The sequence below is a fragment of the Passer montanus genome, unplaced genomic scaffold (genome assembly GCF_014805655.1).
Source record: "Passer montanus isolate IOZ18808 unplaced genomic scaffold, ASM1480565v1 scaffold6, whole genome shotgun sequence".
Classification (NCBI taxonomy): Eukaryota; Metazoa; Chordata; class Aves; order Passeriformes; family Passeridae; genus Passer; species Passer montanus.
In genome coordinates, this window is record NW_024371037.1 from 6,972,400 (window position 1) to 6,988,471 (window position 16,072).

The window sequence follows — 16,072 nt, forward strand, 5'->3', positions numbered from 1 at the left end:
TTGATAACTCAGAGTAATCTTCAAGAAATATGTGGGCTTCTTTCTCAGATTCTTGAAATTTGATCACAGTGCAAAATTGTCCTTTGGCACAAACCCAGAAATACGCATCTTTGCATGATGCACCTGGACATATGTGGCAGGTCTGGTAGAATCAGCTAATTAACAACACAGGCTTAAACAGGCACCTCATCTGGCAGTGTAGTTAGTTGCCTGATGGTGCTCAGCAGGATTTGGTAGTGCTTTTTATTTTTCTATCCTAATGGTCTGCTGCCCACCTAATTTTGCCTTATTGTCAGCCACTACTTACCGCAGCTTGAGGCCCTCCCAGGAGGCTAAATTATTATCAAAGGATTAGGGAGATGTAGCCTTGCAGCTCTGACATTTCTGATTACTTGTCTATGCCAGAACAGTAATTAGCTGTGACTAATTAAGAAAAATGTTCCTGCCATAGAAAACCATTTAAAAGAACCGAGAAGTATAAAAGCAATTGAAAAGCTGAGCAGTGCTCAGATTTGCCGATGCTCTTTAGATTTTCACCAAAGTCTTAACTCATCTTTAATTACGTCTCTTATTTTATAGGGCAAATAGAAAGCTCGTGATATGAAAACCACTCTTTAGCTGTCTCATGATCTAACAGAATTTTTTGTCATTGTGAAACAGTTGTTTCTTTTTTGGTAAAAGAATTTTAAAGAAAACTGTAGGCAGTGTCACTGAAAAAGTAAATTATATTGACATGCTCAAGTATAGGAAACTTTTGCAAGATGGAAGAAACGTCTTGCAAACTTACTGTTCAAAGTATTTTTTAAGTTCACTAAATTATTCCTGATGTTTTCAAATAGACTCCCCTCATTTTTCAAGGTAGCAATCTCTATGAAAGAAAAAAAGTTCATTTGAAATCTGAAAAATGTAACCTCCCTCTGTTATCATATAGTGTAGAAGTTTTCTCTGATTTTTTTTTCTGGATTATGCTGAGAAAAAAAGTGCCCACTCTTGGAGGGTGCTGATTATGCTGCTATGAGTGCAGCAAAGCTCAGTGCTGTTGAAATCAGTACAACCACAACACATTTAAAGTAAAGCATGTGCTTCAGTTTCCTGCTTCAGGATCAGAATATTCAGCACTTTGTAAGCTGTTTTATACTGCAGCTGATAGTGTTTTCTCTGGAGAAACACAATGCCATAATATGACTGTATTTCATACGGGTTTGATATGATACACTTTCACGTCTTCATTCTTTATGCCATTCTTAATTCCTGCATTTCCACTTTGTTGTGTACCACACAACCCAAAAAGATACAAAATTTCTTTTCCCAAGACATTAAATAGCCCATAGTCCAGTCTGCATTTAGTATTCATGGAACGGACGTCTGACACCTTTTTCACACCAATTCAATCATATTAAATTTTTCCAGCTGGGAAGTAAGAAACTATGAAATAGATATCCTGATATCTTGCTAAAAGTGTTCTCTGGGTATAAAAGGAAAATAGAATATTATTTTTAGGGCACTAAAACTCATAGCCTGATATTCAGAATTCCTTATATGCCCTACCCACTAAGTTCCCTGACTTGTCTGAGAAGCTCACTTTTTTGGAAAGGAAATAAACAATTTATAAATTGCTCTTAAAAAGCAATTTTAAATGGGTGTTACAAATCACAACAGGAAAAATTAGGAGAAAAAAAATCCTAAACTTAATATTTTAAAACCCATCTGATTTTTTTTTTCACCTGAGGGAAGTTTTTCAATCAAATAGAATCAAATTCAAAGGGGTTTTTGCTTGTTTGTTTGGGGAGGGTCTGTAATACTGGGAGCTTCCAGTACAGTTTCGTCATATGCATTTCTGGTATATACTGTTCATTCATTTATTAACTTGTTTATATGGATCTATCCATCACTCACAATATCCATTCACTAAAAACAATAACAATTCTACCTAATAAAAGAGAGCTTCTTCCAACATCCAGGCCCAATTTAGTCCTTTAACCTTTTTATCCCACTTAGGCATAAAGTAGCAGCATCTCATTCCAGGCACTGCACTTTTTCTTCTTACCTAGATGGCTTGAAATGTGTCTAGCAACTTAATAGAATCAATTGAGCATGGACAACTATAAAAATATAAAATAGCACCGAAACTTTAGATGAGGCTGTCAGTAAGTGTTAACTGTGGCTGCAGCTTTCACATTCTACACAGTCAAGGGAAATCAATAAGGATTGTACCATTTGTATTGTCTTACCTAATGTTTGTTCACCATGAAGTGCCAGGCACAAGCACCATCTAGGGAATATTGATTTCTTGATGTACTGTAATTCACACACATATAAACAGCAGGAGAACCTTGTGGCTTCTCAAACCTTACTTACAGGTTTGATGTTTATACTTGTATTGCATTTGGGTCAAGCTTAGTTGAAAAAGGAAAGTAAAACAAAACTCTTCATAAGTGTCCACAAATAGGCACACAACCACATTGTTGATCACATTACAAGGGAAATAGTGCCAGAAACTATAAGAATAATCTGGTTTTACTATAACGAGTCAGACATAACAGAAAGAGGTTGCTATGTTACAAATCAAAATAGATAAGGATGCTGCAGAGTGCTCTGACACAGATTTGCCAGTGGAAAGAGCTTCTTCACCTGTTCAGTCATGGGAAGCCAAAGCTTTAGTGCTGATTTAAATGTGCAGAACTGTTGAACCATATAGAGATTATTTTCTTTAAATAATTTTCAGGTGTTTCAAGGTATATTTTCCTAATTTACATTGCACTGACTTTCTTTTGCATTATACTGCACTAAAAGAGCAAGGAAAAAAAGTAAAAATAGTGCAGATAAAAATCAGCTCAAAAAACCACCCCAACACAGCTGTAAAATTTACATAGCTGAAAGAGTGTTCATGGGCACAAGGTCCAGGATGCAAAGGAGCAAACCAGGCACCTGCCCAGTCCAAGGACATTTCATCCAAAGAGAAAGGGGAGGAGAGAAGCAAGAGGGAGGTAGGAGGCTGGACCTCTGCTCCACATTAGGGCAGCCCAGTGTAGTGCCCAGTTGCTGTGGTGTAAGAGAGGAGTAGCTGCAGCAGTGTGCATCTCCCTGTCAGCTTCCCAGCTACATCCAGCTCTGTCACATGGCACTGCAATAACATAAAGAGTAAATGGATGAGTCAGGATTGATGAGGTGGAAACAAATGAGCTGCCTGTAAATATTCACTCAGAAGAACTCAGGATGGTTTAAATACTGTAATAAAAATATGTACTTGACCTCGCTCCACAGGGAGCAGGGAGTCTAAGTAGAAGATTCTAGGACAAAAAGTACTGAAGTGAGTGTAAAAGCTACAGCACAGATTCTGACTCAGTTTCAGCCTATCTTACTTTTGGTACTGAGATGAAGAATATTCTTACTTTAAGGGAGGAATGCAGCTAACGGGAGGTCTCCTGTGGTCCCTGTGATGATATCTCACTCCAGGGAGTGAGAAGTCCCCAGGGAGTTCTGGATGATGGGCTAAAGCAGAGATGGGTGTTTTGATTGCATACCTTACAGGCAGAGTGAACCCAGACCTTTAGCCTTACTGAGGGCCACAAAGATGATACAAGGGCTGGAACACGTCTGCTGTGAAGACAGGCTGGGAGAGCTGGGGTTGTTCAGCCTGGAAAAGAGAAGGCTCCAGGGAGACCTGAGACCTTTGAGCAGCCTTCCAGTACAATAAGGAGGCTTATAAGGAGGGAAAGAGACTTTTTATAGAGGTATGTAGTGACACAACAAGGGACAGAGGTTTTAAACTGAAAGAGTGTAGGTTTAGATTGGATGTTAAAAAGAAAGTATTTACCCAGACGGTAGTGAGGCATTGGAACAAGTTACCCAGAGAGGTTGGAGATGCCCCATCCCTGACAGTGTTGAAGGTCAGGTTGGATAGGACCTTGAGCAGCTTGGTCTGGTGGGTGGCATCCCTGTCCATGGCAGGAGGATTGGAACTAAATTATCTTTACTGTCCCTTCCAACTCAAGCCATTCTATGGTTCTATAATGTTAGGCATTTACTTAGGAAGACTGCTTAGCATTTGTACAGCTAAATACATTTGTAGGGCTTTGGAAACTAGAGCCTGATAGCAAGAGGTAAGTGTTATAATGAGTAACAACTTGGTCATTTTGCATTATGTTAATTTGTTTATTTTGAGGATCCAAGCTGGCTTTCATTTCAGGGTCACTCAAGTGATGTTCCCCGTTCTGTGCCTTGGGGGATGTTTGTGGATATACCCAAATTGCAACACAACACAGTGTAGCAAGACTGACAGTGTTTCCTCCACTGAGTTTAGCACCAGAATAACCTATGGAAGTTTTGTTCACAGATGCAGTGCGTATCCAGAGTGGAGCAGAGAAACTGTTTACACTGTTAGTCTCTCACAGTCGTGAGCATCATGCTAGTACCTACTGTTTAAAATCAGAACTGTAACATTACATATGTCCAGATATGGAAGGAAGTTACATGTGTCTGATTTTGCAAACTTCCAGTTTTTCAGCTTATCTGCCATATGTGAAGAAGCCAGGAAAAAATGAAGGTCACAAACATTATAAAGTAGCATAAATATTGTAAATTTCTGTTTGACAACCAATATGAAATACAGTACTGTATATGAATATGAGTACTGTATATTTTGCATTAAAAGTGTATTTTTATTTGTGAATTGGCAGCAGTTCTATAGCAACTAGCCATCTTCTAATTAGAAGCCAAAAATATTAAAAAATTGCTTTCTTTCTAAAAAATAAGCTTTTCATACGTTAGATGTTCTTTGGTTTTTCAGAACTATATATCCTTTTTGATCAAGAATTTCAAAGATGCTTAATATGCTTTTAAATGAGCCATGTTTTTTTCTTTTCTTCTCGTTATTGATTTCTGAAAATTAATTTTGTTTCCTTTTATCATCAAAATATCCCATCCAACAACTGTTCACTTGTTTGTTGTCAAAAGTATTTCTGAACAAGGTCTTTCCATCAAGGTTTGTGTTCCTTTTTCTGTTGAGCTCCTTTCCCTTTCCCCTGATAGCTTTGGGAATGGCAGTGGGAATCCTTCATTCAAATAGGCAGCAAATAGACTGGCTAGAGACTACAGTTCTTAAGAAAAACAAAATGCTTTCTGAGCTCACTGGGAGGTTGGAGTAATGGCACAAAAAAAGAAGGAAAGGCAAAAGAAAGCCAAAGGAAACATCCCCCTGGAAGAAAGAAAACCTTTCTTCCTTGGCCAAGTAGTGTGTAAGAAGCAAGTTCTTAAATCTACTAGAATCAGATTTTTTAAAAAGCCAAAAACAAAAAAACGGGGGTTGGAGAGTGGGGAGGGTAGGAAAAAATTAAAAGGGGGAGGCACGAGTACCAAAACAGAGTTTGTAATTTTAAATCACTAAACTTAGAAAATCTTGTATCAGAAGTATGAGTGTTGAAGCAGACAGTGGTGTCTGATTCCTTTCTCACCTCTCCGTTCCTGATACATACCTGTAATTTAGGCTGTCAACATTTCTGCACATTCCTAAGACAAAGTTCAAAACATGACTTAGCATTCCAGACCCAGAGAAGGAAGCAAAACACGGAAGCTGGATGAAAGCCTGAGATGTTTTCAGGAAGGTTCCTGGATAAATGGGGCCAAGCATTAGGAGTGTGAGACACTGATGAGGTGAAAGAGGAATGTGTCAGAGGCTTGGAGGAGAGGAGGAGCTCATGAGGGAACACGGGAGCATTGCAGCAGAAATACGTGACACAGCCATGGGAAGACTTCTGGACAAGTCCTTGAACGAAAATGTAGAAAGGGACTGTAGCAAAGTGGGAGATAGAGATTTTGCATTTGACACAATATTGATTTAGTCATTGGCATTTTCCAGATCAAGGACTTTTAAATATCTGAAATTTTTTTCATATAGGGAAAAAGCTTCATTTGTTTGTCCTTCCTGCTGACCCCGTGGTTCCAACAAGGTCAACTCCATGGATTTTCCACTCATACTTAGTTTAATTTTAATTTCTTTTAGTTTATCTTAAATAGAAGTTCCTAGGGGGAAAAAAGATGCAAAAGGAATAAATGTGGTGGCACCATGAGGACCCCCCCTTGACTTGGGTGGTGCTTTCAGAGTTACCATGACTTGTTAGCTTTCAGAAGAGTGTATGAACTCATCACTGCTGAGGTAAAAATCCTCATTTAAGTGGATGATATCTGTACCTAATTTGAAAATACAGCTATAACTTCTAAACCTCTGAGTATTTTCAGAAACACTATGAATGACATTTGTGTCCCTCATTGTCTTTAACATTCAACAAAGGCAGCCCGTATGGCTACTCATATTTTGCAAAAAGGGAAATAAATTATGAGACTTAAATCAGAACCTTTTTTCAGCTTTTGCTGTTTGCATTTTTAAGAAATAATTATTTTTTTTAAATTTCCTAGAAGTTCCATGCTTGTAGTGCTCTCTATCATAAACTTGAAGCAATATAACAGCATTGACCTTTAATAAAAACTAGGCATTTTAGCACTTAAGTTTTAACATGCTCATGTTTTGTCTTGTATTAGCTCATTATTATTTTCTCATTTTATCTTATGCTGCACTTACTGTTCAGTGTCTTTGGTGAGAAATACACTTTTTGTTACTGTTTCTGGTAGGGTGAGTAAAGCTGAAGGAAGTAGAAACATCCTGTTGTTGTCTGAGCGGCTAAATTCCTGATCAATAGTGCAATAAAGGCTTCCGCAGGAACATAAAATGCGCTTCCTAGAAAAGCTGTTCCCCTGCTAAACTCAGTGGAGAAAGCATTATGACAATGCCCATTTATCAAGAGCAGTCAAGGTATAGAAACTCAACGGGGTCTTGTGGCTTAGGCGTTAGGGATACCAGCCCTAGAAGGACTAAGCCATTGTGTATTGCTATGTATTGAGCCTCCTTCCAGGTGGCAAACAGCTGCACCTTTTTATAAATCTTCAAAAATAAATTTGAAGTGCTTGCTTTCAGCCAATAAGTGTTATATTTAATTGAACCATTCTGCGAATGTTATAGCTCAGGCATCCAGAAAGGTGGTGAATATTTATTATATTTGTTTTGTATTTCCACCGGTCAGCAGAATAATGAAATTCCTTAACTACTTCTCTTTAACTTGCCTGAAGAAAGCACGGTATGTTGCTAAATCGCTTTTCACTAGCCCTGCCGAGAAACAACTTTAATCCTTGTTAGAAAATTGCAGAGTCTGGGCCTGACAAAGAGCTCATGCCTGGCGCATTGTGAGCGCTGGGAGCGGGGCGAGGGGAGCCCTTTACAGCTGCGTGCCTCCAGCCCGTCTGAGCTGGACTATTTAGGCGAGGAGGTTTGTCAATTCCTCCTGACAATGGAACGAGTTTTTCAGTGCCTGTAGCTGCGCCGAGCCCCGTTGGGGATCAATGCTGGCCATTCAAGCTGCACCCTCTTTCATTGCTTTGGTTTGTTAATTTAAGACTAAAGGTCTGCTGAGGGGGTTTAGGGTGTTTAAGAAAGCTGATGAACTGTTTAAGAAATCTGATGAACTGAGAGCGTTTATAGCCCTGGTGTGGCAACTATTGGCACTGAGGGAGCTGTGTCCTTGTTGACCCTCTTGTTATTAAAAATGCACAAGTGCTGCGCTTCTCAATATTTCAACACTCTTTCATTGTCAATACCACCTTCTGAGCCCTTCAGCTTGTTGCTTGCTCTAAAGATCTTCTTAGATTGGGTTTGAAAACTTCACCTTAAACACTAGATTAGACTGATGTTCTGTTTTCCGTGCTCCTGTTGATTTGTTGAACCTTCCCAGGGCTGGAAAGCAAGTAGCAGCTTGATGGGGAGACGGGCTGCTAATATGATTTACCAGTGTACAGTCATGCACAATAAGTGTGAATAAATACAGGGGTCTCACAGAGTCAACCCTAGCCTTTCCTTTTCTCTTATTTTTTACTTTGAAAGAGGTATCTCAGGAAAATGAAGTGAGTAATGCATGCCCTTACAGGAGCTGGATGGGCTGTGAATAAGGAGAGACGAGGAAATAGCGAGGCAAACATTTTTGTTAAAGTGGTTTGCTGCTGTTATCTGCTGATTTGGAAAAAATGTATAATAAGCACTTACTGCTTTATTCTTGCATAGACAACAGCAAAGAATGTAGCAGTAGTACCAAATAATGAACATCTGCAAGAGATGCATTGTGCTTTCACTGCTATTGTTACTAATGGGAAAGTTACTTTTTCTTAAAACTGCTTAAGAGCAGTTGTTGTTGTTGTTGTTGTTGCTGTTGTTTTAACTGGGTGATCTCAGGACTATTATCCAGTCAATGAAGTTTTGGGGTTTGCAATAGGTTCCCATCAGTTACAAGAGATCCATTTCTGCCTCTCTAACATGCTCATGGTTGTAAAAATGTGTGGCCTTGGATTCTCTGAGAGGAATTTGCAGTGCTGTGCTTTTTAACAGATTCAAAAGAAGGTATAGGGAAATCTTTATTTTCTTGTTATTGAGTCCAGCAGATTTAACTTTATGCGGCTTCAACCTACACTAAGTCCTCAAAACTAGTGGATATAAGACCATTCATTAACAAGAATCCTACCCACAAGTACCTCTGGGAGAATTCTACAAATATACTGGATGTGATTGTTATTTAAAATACTGTTTAAAAAAATAAAAATACTTTTGTTCTAATAAAATAGCAGTCATATTTTTTTCTGAACAAGTTATGTTGACAGAAGAGCAAGTACTGTAGTATCATTTCACAATGACCAAATTTAACATTTGTACTGAAAGTTTAATGCATTGAAGCTAGTCAGGAAAACATATTGCATTGCTTTCATTCATGAAGTTGAGTAGAGAATTAATTTCCTCCAATGTCTTAGCTTTGTTTTCAGTGCATGTAAAAATATCACGGGTATGTAGAGTCGAAGTTTTATTGCATCCATCTTAAACAAGTTTCCTGGTTGGGCATTAAAACATTTTGCCAGAAAACTGGAACAGTCTATTGTCAATAATCTGTCACTGTTCAGTATTGTTGCATGGGAAAATCAGTCTCAAAATTTTCAATCCTGTCTGTACATTGTGTGTCTGAGCAAGTTTGAGCCCATTCTGCATTCTACTTGATACAAACAAAATACATAACAGGTACATTACTGGAGAATATCAGTTTTTTAAAAGCTCCTCTACTAAACTAATTATCTTTACCAGGATTGTGTTTACAATTAAAAACAGTAGCGTCTGAGTAATAATATAATTTCTTGGCTTATCTTATTGCATTTGGGTAGGATGTTTGATGTAGGAATTTTTATGTTTATTTAGATCAATAGAGTTCCCCAATTAATAAGCACAATTGTATTTCATTTTCTAGACATCTGTATACATACAACACCTGTCATATAGTTTACCACTTAGTAACAAATCTGTCACATTAAAAATATTTTGCAGGTACTTACAAAGGAAATCAATACCAGCATGCATGTTAGCGATGAAATAATGTAAATAGAGTAAGAATGTCATTCAGTGATCTAAAAGCAGTATTTTATGGATATCTAATCAGTCCCACAATTTAGTGACTAAATCAAACTACTTTTATGAAATATGTAGCTCTCTGCCTTTTTTGTAGTACGTTTTTCCCTTTTGTGAAATAGTAAATTAATAGAAGAAACTCTAAAAAGTAAATGTAATTTATTTTCAGTGATTTATAATTAAAATATAATTTAACACATACAAAAAGACCCAAAAGAATTATTATATGAATATCTAATTTCAAACTTTTCTTAAAACTGATAGTTCTAATGTGATGAGATTGTCCCTGTAAGGAAAAGGTATTTGTAGTTACTTACTTATGTCTTTCAAGCTTTTTACAGAGAGCTTACGTTTTGATGGAAGAATTCTATTTCTTTATTTTGTTACATCCAGTAGCAAGTAATTTGTCTTCATATTTTCAGTATATATTTTATTTTATTTGTTTGTGCGGAGGTGGATAATGAGACATGTTAGATACATCCTTTGAATTACTCTCACAAAATATACCTTGTCTAACATACTGCATTTTTAAATATGCATGATTTCCTCTCTTTGCATATATCTGTATTTTGCAAAGACACAGGAAATAATATTAGAAAATAATTTAAGCCTCTTTTCTGTGGGAAAAGAGACTAGAAACACAGCTATGACACAAACTCTTAATCTCTCACTGTTAAAATTTAAAAAAAAAATCCCTTCTTTTTTACAGTTTGATTAAATGACATCTGGTTGTGATTTTACAGGAGGGGAAAAAATGCTACAACTATATTTAGTAAAATCTCTTCTAATCCAGTTAATGTGAAAGAACTATTAGAGTAGCTATTTGGAACTGAGCATTTTTTTACAGTAACATAGACACCAACAGCAGAGGGCTTATTCTTAACCCATCCATTTGTGATGTGTTGAGTGAAAACATACCCATGCCTAAGACACAAAAAGGAAATAAGGCAGGCTGTAATTATAATTAGTAATTAATGTAAACCAAAACCTTAATATGGTTATTTTGAGAAGGGTGGAGTGGTGTCTTGATCATATTTAAAAACAGTTTCCAGGGATTTTTTCTATTTTTTACTTAATGATTAAGTGATTTTTTTTTTTTTTTAAGAGAAGAAAGAAAATAAAAAGACAAGTTTCTTATTCTCTGGTACTGTTTTCCTGTCTGGATTGAAAAATCTGTTTATTGTAAATTCTCTCTCAAGACACCCTACCTTTTTCTATCCTGGCTGTTTTAGCTGTCAATTCTCTCCTGTAATTGTATCTTTAATATCCATTCTCACTGACAGATAGCAAAGTGCATAACACTATTTTGCTTGAATATGTTGTAACTGAAAGATAAAATGGCAGGTGCTAATTCATGTAAAGAATGGTTTAGGTCAAGTTATTTGATTTCCTACTGACCCATGCAATTCTCATAACAGGAAATTATATCATTGTTGACTTCAAGTGCTGATCTGTGATCATTTCGAAGTGTTTCATTACCTCTCATTACCAAATCTGTTAAATGAATACTGCAGGGTTATTTGGTGGTGTTTGTTGTTGGTTTTTTTTATCCTTTTTTTCAGCAATGGTATAGCAACTCCATGAAAGTCATATGCATGTGGTTGGCTGACAGATTAGATGTTCAGCTTCACATCTACCAGCTGAAGACTCTCATCAAGATAGTGAAGGTAAATAAAATATGTTTGCATTAGACTGCATAGTACAGAAAGAAAAGTAATAAAGTAATAACATGGATGATCAACCGAAAACTTAGAAAATGTGTGAGTTTAGGTTGGTATTTTTTCCCCACAGTTGTAGCAAATTCCAGGAGTAAAATAACTCATTGAACCACTTAATGTTAATTATATGTGCACTTGTATTTGTTATAAATTCTAGGCTTGGGAAAAATTAAGATAGTTGCAAGGAATTTTGCAGCTAGCTGTACAGCATTACTGTATGATTATTCTTACTAGATTATTATTTGTCTTCTTACTGATTTTTTGTTTTACCTGAATAATTTCAATAGTGTTCCTTCTCCATTTTTCCCCTTCTCCTAAAAATAGGAACTATTTTCTTTTCTGTGCACATGTAATTACTGGGCTTAATTGAAAACAGTATTCAATGTATTAAATAACATTTTCTAATCTTTCAAACTCAGGGATAAGTATCAATAGAAATACCAATCCCTTCTCTTCAGTCCTCAGTCATTTACATTGGCCAATGTCAAATGCTTCCAAGCAGAGTGTAACATGTCTTGCAATAGGCAATTATGGGTTAACCTACATAAAAGAAAGTTTGCTCCTAAGTCCCTTTTCAGATCTTAGTTGATACCCTTAGGCAAGAGAGAGAAAACCATTTCAGGTTTTTTTTCCTTTTAATTCTGTCTTGTTTAACTGTGGACATTCTTATCTGTACAAATGTGAAATAACAAACACCTGGTTTTTCTTTTAAAAAATTTCTCATTAAGTTCATGCAAGACTATAAAGTCAGAAGCATCTTAATTCGTGGTCACTGGAATTGCAACTGCAGCTTTCAGGATTCACTAGCAAAAAGGAACGGAACAGAGAGAAACACAAGAACACAGTTGTAATAATGATGGCTCCCTGAAGTACCCAAGCTTAGCTTTGCTGGTTTTGACCTTAACTCATTTCTCTGCCTGCAGGATTTGGCCCTTCACTTGATTGTGTGCCCAAATGGCAAAAGCAGTTTGCTGATCCTTGTTAAAATGAATGGCTCTTGTGAAGAGTTTAAAGCTAGTCTCAAATGAATCACAAAATCATAAAATGGTTTGGGTTGGAAGGGTCCTTAAATATTATCTAGTTCCAACCCCTCTGCCATGGGCAGGGACACCTCTCACTAGACCAGGCTGCTCAAAGCTCCACCCAGCCTGGCCTTGAAGGCTTCCAGGGATGGGGCATCCACAGCTTATCTAGGCAACCTGTTCCAGTGCCTCACCAGCCTCACAGTAAAGACTTTTACAAATATCTAATCTAAACCTACTCTCAGTTTGAATCCATTCCCTCTTTTCTATCATTCCATGCCCTTGTAAAAAGTCCTTTTCCAAGGTAGCTATCGTCCTCTGAGGAAGAAAATAGGTGTTAGAGGATCTGAAACCTGTGCCCCATGAGATCTAAGAATGGGCAGGCTAAATTGTACAAGAGAAATATCACTACGGAGATTAAAGGAAAGTCTTACAAAACTGAATTTCAGGTGAATGAGCAGCACTGCCAACCTGCCTTCTTCTGCCTCCTGGCACACTGGTTAGCCTTGTTCAAAAGGGGGAGGCTCCTGCTGGAGGTGGGAACAGTGCTTCTGGCAGTGGCCTTTCTGTACCTACACATATATATATACCTGGTTTGCTCTGCATGTGAATTCCAGCTGTGTTATTGCGTGGCACCTTCTGTGGATATTAAAGACTGAAGAAGATGATGTCAATCATATTGGTTCTGGAAAACAGAAAGTTTTGGTGGGTGAAGATAGACCTGGTAAAACAGGAACTCGGCAGACAAGAGTCTGTTGGGAAATACAAAACAATGGTTCAAGAAGAGTATCCTAAGAAACTTTTCCTGCTGCAGCCCAGCTGCAGAGAGACATGGGGAAGCACACTTTTCCTCCAAAATAGAGTGAATGAAGGCATTTTTATGTTTGTTTTAGGAAAAAAAATAAAGAAACAAAACAAAGAAAAAAAACCATAGGAAGCTATATTGCTCCTGTCACCTCTTAAAAATATTTTTTTTTAAATAAAGAAAAGAAAAAAACAACAATAAAACCTCAAATAAATAGGAGGTCATTTTTGAAGGACACAGGATGAGTAAGAGAAATATAATTATTTCGGATTTAGATGCAACCAGAGTAGTGGCCTTATAAAGAAAGACTAGAAGAAGAAACATTGTTCCCTTTATTCTCTTTAAAGCTTATGATGGCATAAGGGTTTCATTAGATGTCTGAGACACGTGCAGAGGGATGTGACTAAAGAAAGGTCAAGGACCAAGAAAGTTAGGGAGAAATGAAAAATTAAGCTTGGAAGTGAACATTATTATCCCGCAAAACTATGTCAAGAGAAGAGCAGTGTCTGAACCCCAGAGTGCTGGTCTGAGAATGGGAAGAATACAATGTAAAAGTGAAGGAAATTGCTGTAGGACCTGTTAACAGCATCAAAGCAAATTGAATGCACAGTGTTATAAAAAGGGAATGCAATGGTGACACTTGAAAAAGACCAGGCGGGGTACTCACAGGAGTGTGTGAGCAAAACATGAGCTGCATCCATTGACTCTGACGTTGACCTGTGAAAGTCAAATAAATCTCAGTCGCAGTGACTCAAACAAGGTTTAAATAATCATCACTGTAGCAGAAAAAAAAAAAATCTTCCATCTGAATATTACCCATTTTAAGAGTGGTCTTTTGCAGTTCTCTGAAGTTTTGAGTGAAATATTTTCTTTCTCTAAGGGTTGTACATGGCCTCCTCCTCAGGCAAAGAAATGGGCCTGATAGCCCTTAATTATCTTCCATTTTCTTTTCCCCATATTCTCTCCCAAAACACTGAGAATTTGTTGTGACAGCATACACAAAACAAGGAACTGCCTAGATTAACTTGTCCTTTTTAAGCCTTTAAGGGTAACATCAGGAAAGATTATTTCAAATGTGTTACAATTTTAAAATAGAGTACATAGGTGATTTTTCCACGTACTTACTTGAACATAGCATTGATGAATAATACAATTCCACTCAAAATTTTTACATGATGGAAAAACAAAGAAAGAAAAGATGAATACCAGGAAAACAAAATTTTCTGAAATGAAAAAAAAGTATAGATGTGAATCAAGATGTAGAGAACTTAGAATGTAAATTAACTAGGTAGTCACCTCCAAAATTCTGACACTGTAAAGTATAGATCATAATCTGTATTCATTATTAGAGTATATATTGTATTATAATGTAATATATAATCATTATTTGTCCACATTTGGCATATAAATGTATAGAGAAATATAAATAAAATTACACTATGGGGAAAAGGTCAGGCATTTTCTATGAAGTGACAGAACTGAACTACCTGTATCCAGATTCACATTTCAATAGGTATTTAGAAAAATTGTCAGCTGGTGTTGTATTGAATAAGTGAAAGAAATGGAAGTTACTGAGAAATCAGCAGTTAGAGTATGCTGCAGCACAAAATACAATCTCTTAAAGAAATTACATTCAAATTAAAACCTCTAGAGTTTGTAGAAATCTCACGCAGCCCAAAAACTAAGACTGCAAAAGCGTTATCAAGGTGATTGGTCCTTAACCTGCAGGAGGAATAAACGTGTGCCACTGGCATGCTAGAAATGGCCAGTGTATCTGTGAAAGAGTACTCATTGCTGGAGTCCAATTCAGGATGTTTTACTTTTGCCACAGAAAACCTACCGAGACTTCAGGTTGCAAGGCGTGCTGGAGGGGACGCTGAACAGTAAAACCTACGACACCGTGCACAGCCGCCTGACTGTCGAGGAGGCCACAGTCTCAGTCACGGATGCAGGAGGACTTCAGGGCATTACAATGAAAGACAGTGATGAGGAGGAGGGATGATTTTATTTCACAAAGCATTCAGAGCTGGGGGGTGATGGTCTGAGGGTGGGGTTTATCTTTGCCTTGGGGTTTTTTGGCAACTTGTCCTTGTAATTGCTTTTATAGTTTTGCCTTATGACATCGGTGCAGAAATGTAACTTGCTCCATTAAAAAAAGAAAGTAAGATTATCAGAGGAAAAGTGCCAAGGACTTTTTGAGAATAATGGTTGTAGCATATTTTTATGTATAGCTTTGCTTAGGGCTGCAACAACAATGGCATGGAGTTTGAGTTCCACTTGTGATTACATTTCTTTCCCTTATGTTTGCTACCATTTATTCTTGTATCTCCATCTGATATTGATGTCCTGTGCAGAAAAAGATGTGTGTCTTACTTAAAACATAACTATACAGGAAATCATCCTTGGAATGAGTCAATGCCCTCAGTAAAAAAAATAGTGTATTTTCAGGATTATAATTTGTTCACCTTTTTTGTGTTTAATTTTACATTATTATGTGATGTGCATTAAAAATTTTAATCTTGCTTCTTTGTATATTGAGGTTGGTATATAAGCAGAAGATCTTCAAGGACAGTCAAACACATACAAACTGCTTAGGAGTGTCGTGTCTATTCATTTTGCAAGTTTAAAAATATCTCATCCTGTTGGATGTCAGTAAGCTTGCCATCTATGTTTGTATTTCTGTGAAAATTTTCAGGCAATAAGAACACATTTTGTTGTGGCCATTTATGTATCTACCCAAGTTTGTATAGAATTCTACAATTAAAAGATGTTTTCAGTATTTCAAACAATTTGAACCATTGTATGATTCCTCATGAGAATTAGGTTTTTTAATTACTTCATTTACATAGTGATTTATAGCAAATATGTTTCTTTTTATAGAGCAGATATATATTGCAAACAAGTACCCAAGGACACAATGTCTTGATAAAGGAACAAAGCAAACAAAAACCTCTCGGTAGCAGATGAACAGATAGGGCCCACTGCCTGCTTTTTGATGCCCTCAGGATGAGCAAGAAAGAACTCAAATTTTCATCAGTCA

The 16,072-nt window shown here is 37.0% G+C and overlaps 1 protein-coding gene across 23 annotated transcripts in view; it reads left to right on the forward strand.

Moving 5' to 3' along the window:
• Positions 1 to 15,821, forward strand: part of CADPS2 (calcium dependent secretion activator 2) — a 285,040-nt gene extending 269,219 nt beyond the window's left edge. For 21 of the 23 annotated variants that reach the window (XM_039726810.1, XM_039726802.1, XM_039726811.1 and 18 more), the window contains 2 exons: positions 11,050 to 11,154; positions 14,864 to 15,454. In XM_039726810.1, the coding sequence (XP_039582744.1) occupies positions 11,050 to 11,154; positions 14,864 to 15,034 (276 nt within the window). In that variant the 3' untranslated portion in view covers positions 15,035 to 15,454. Of the gene's footprint in view, positions 1 to 11,049; positions 11,155 to 14,863 lie in introns of all 23 variants that reach the window. The other 2 variants (XM_039726825.1, XM_039726800.1) reach the window with 1 other exon arrangement.
• The last annotated feature ends 251 nt before the right edge of the window (positions 15,822 to 16,072 follow it).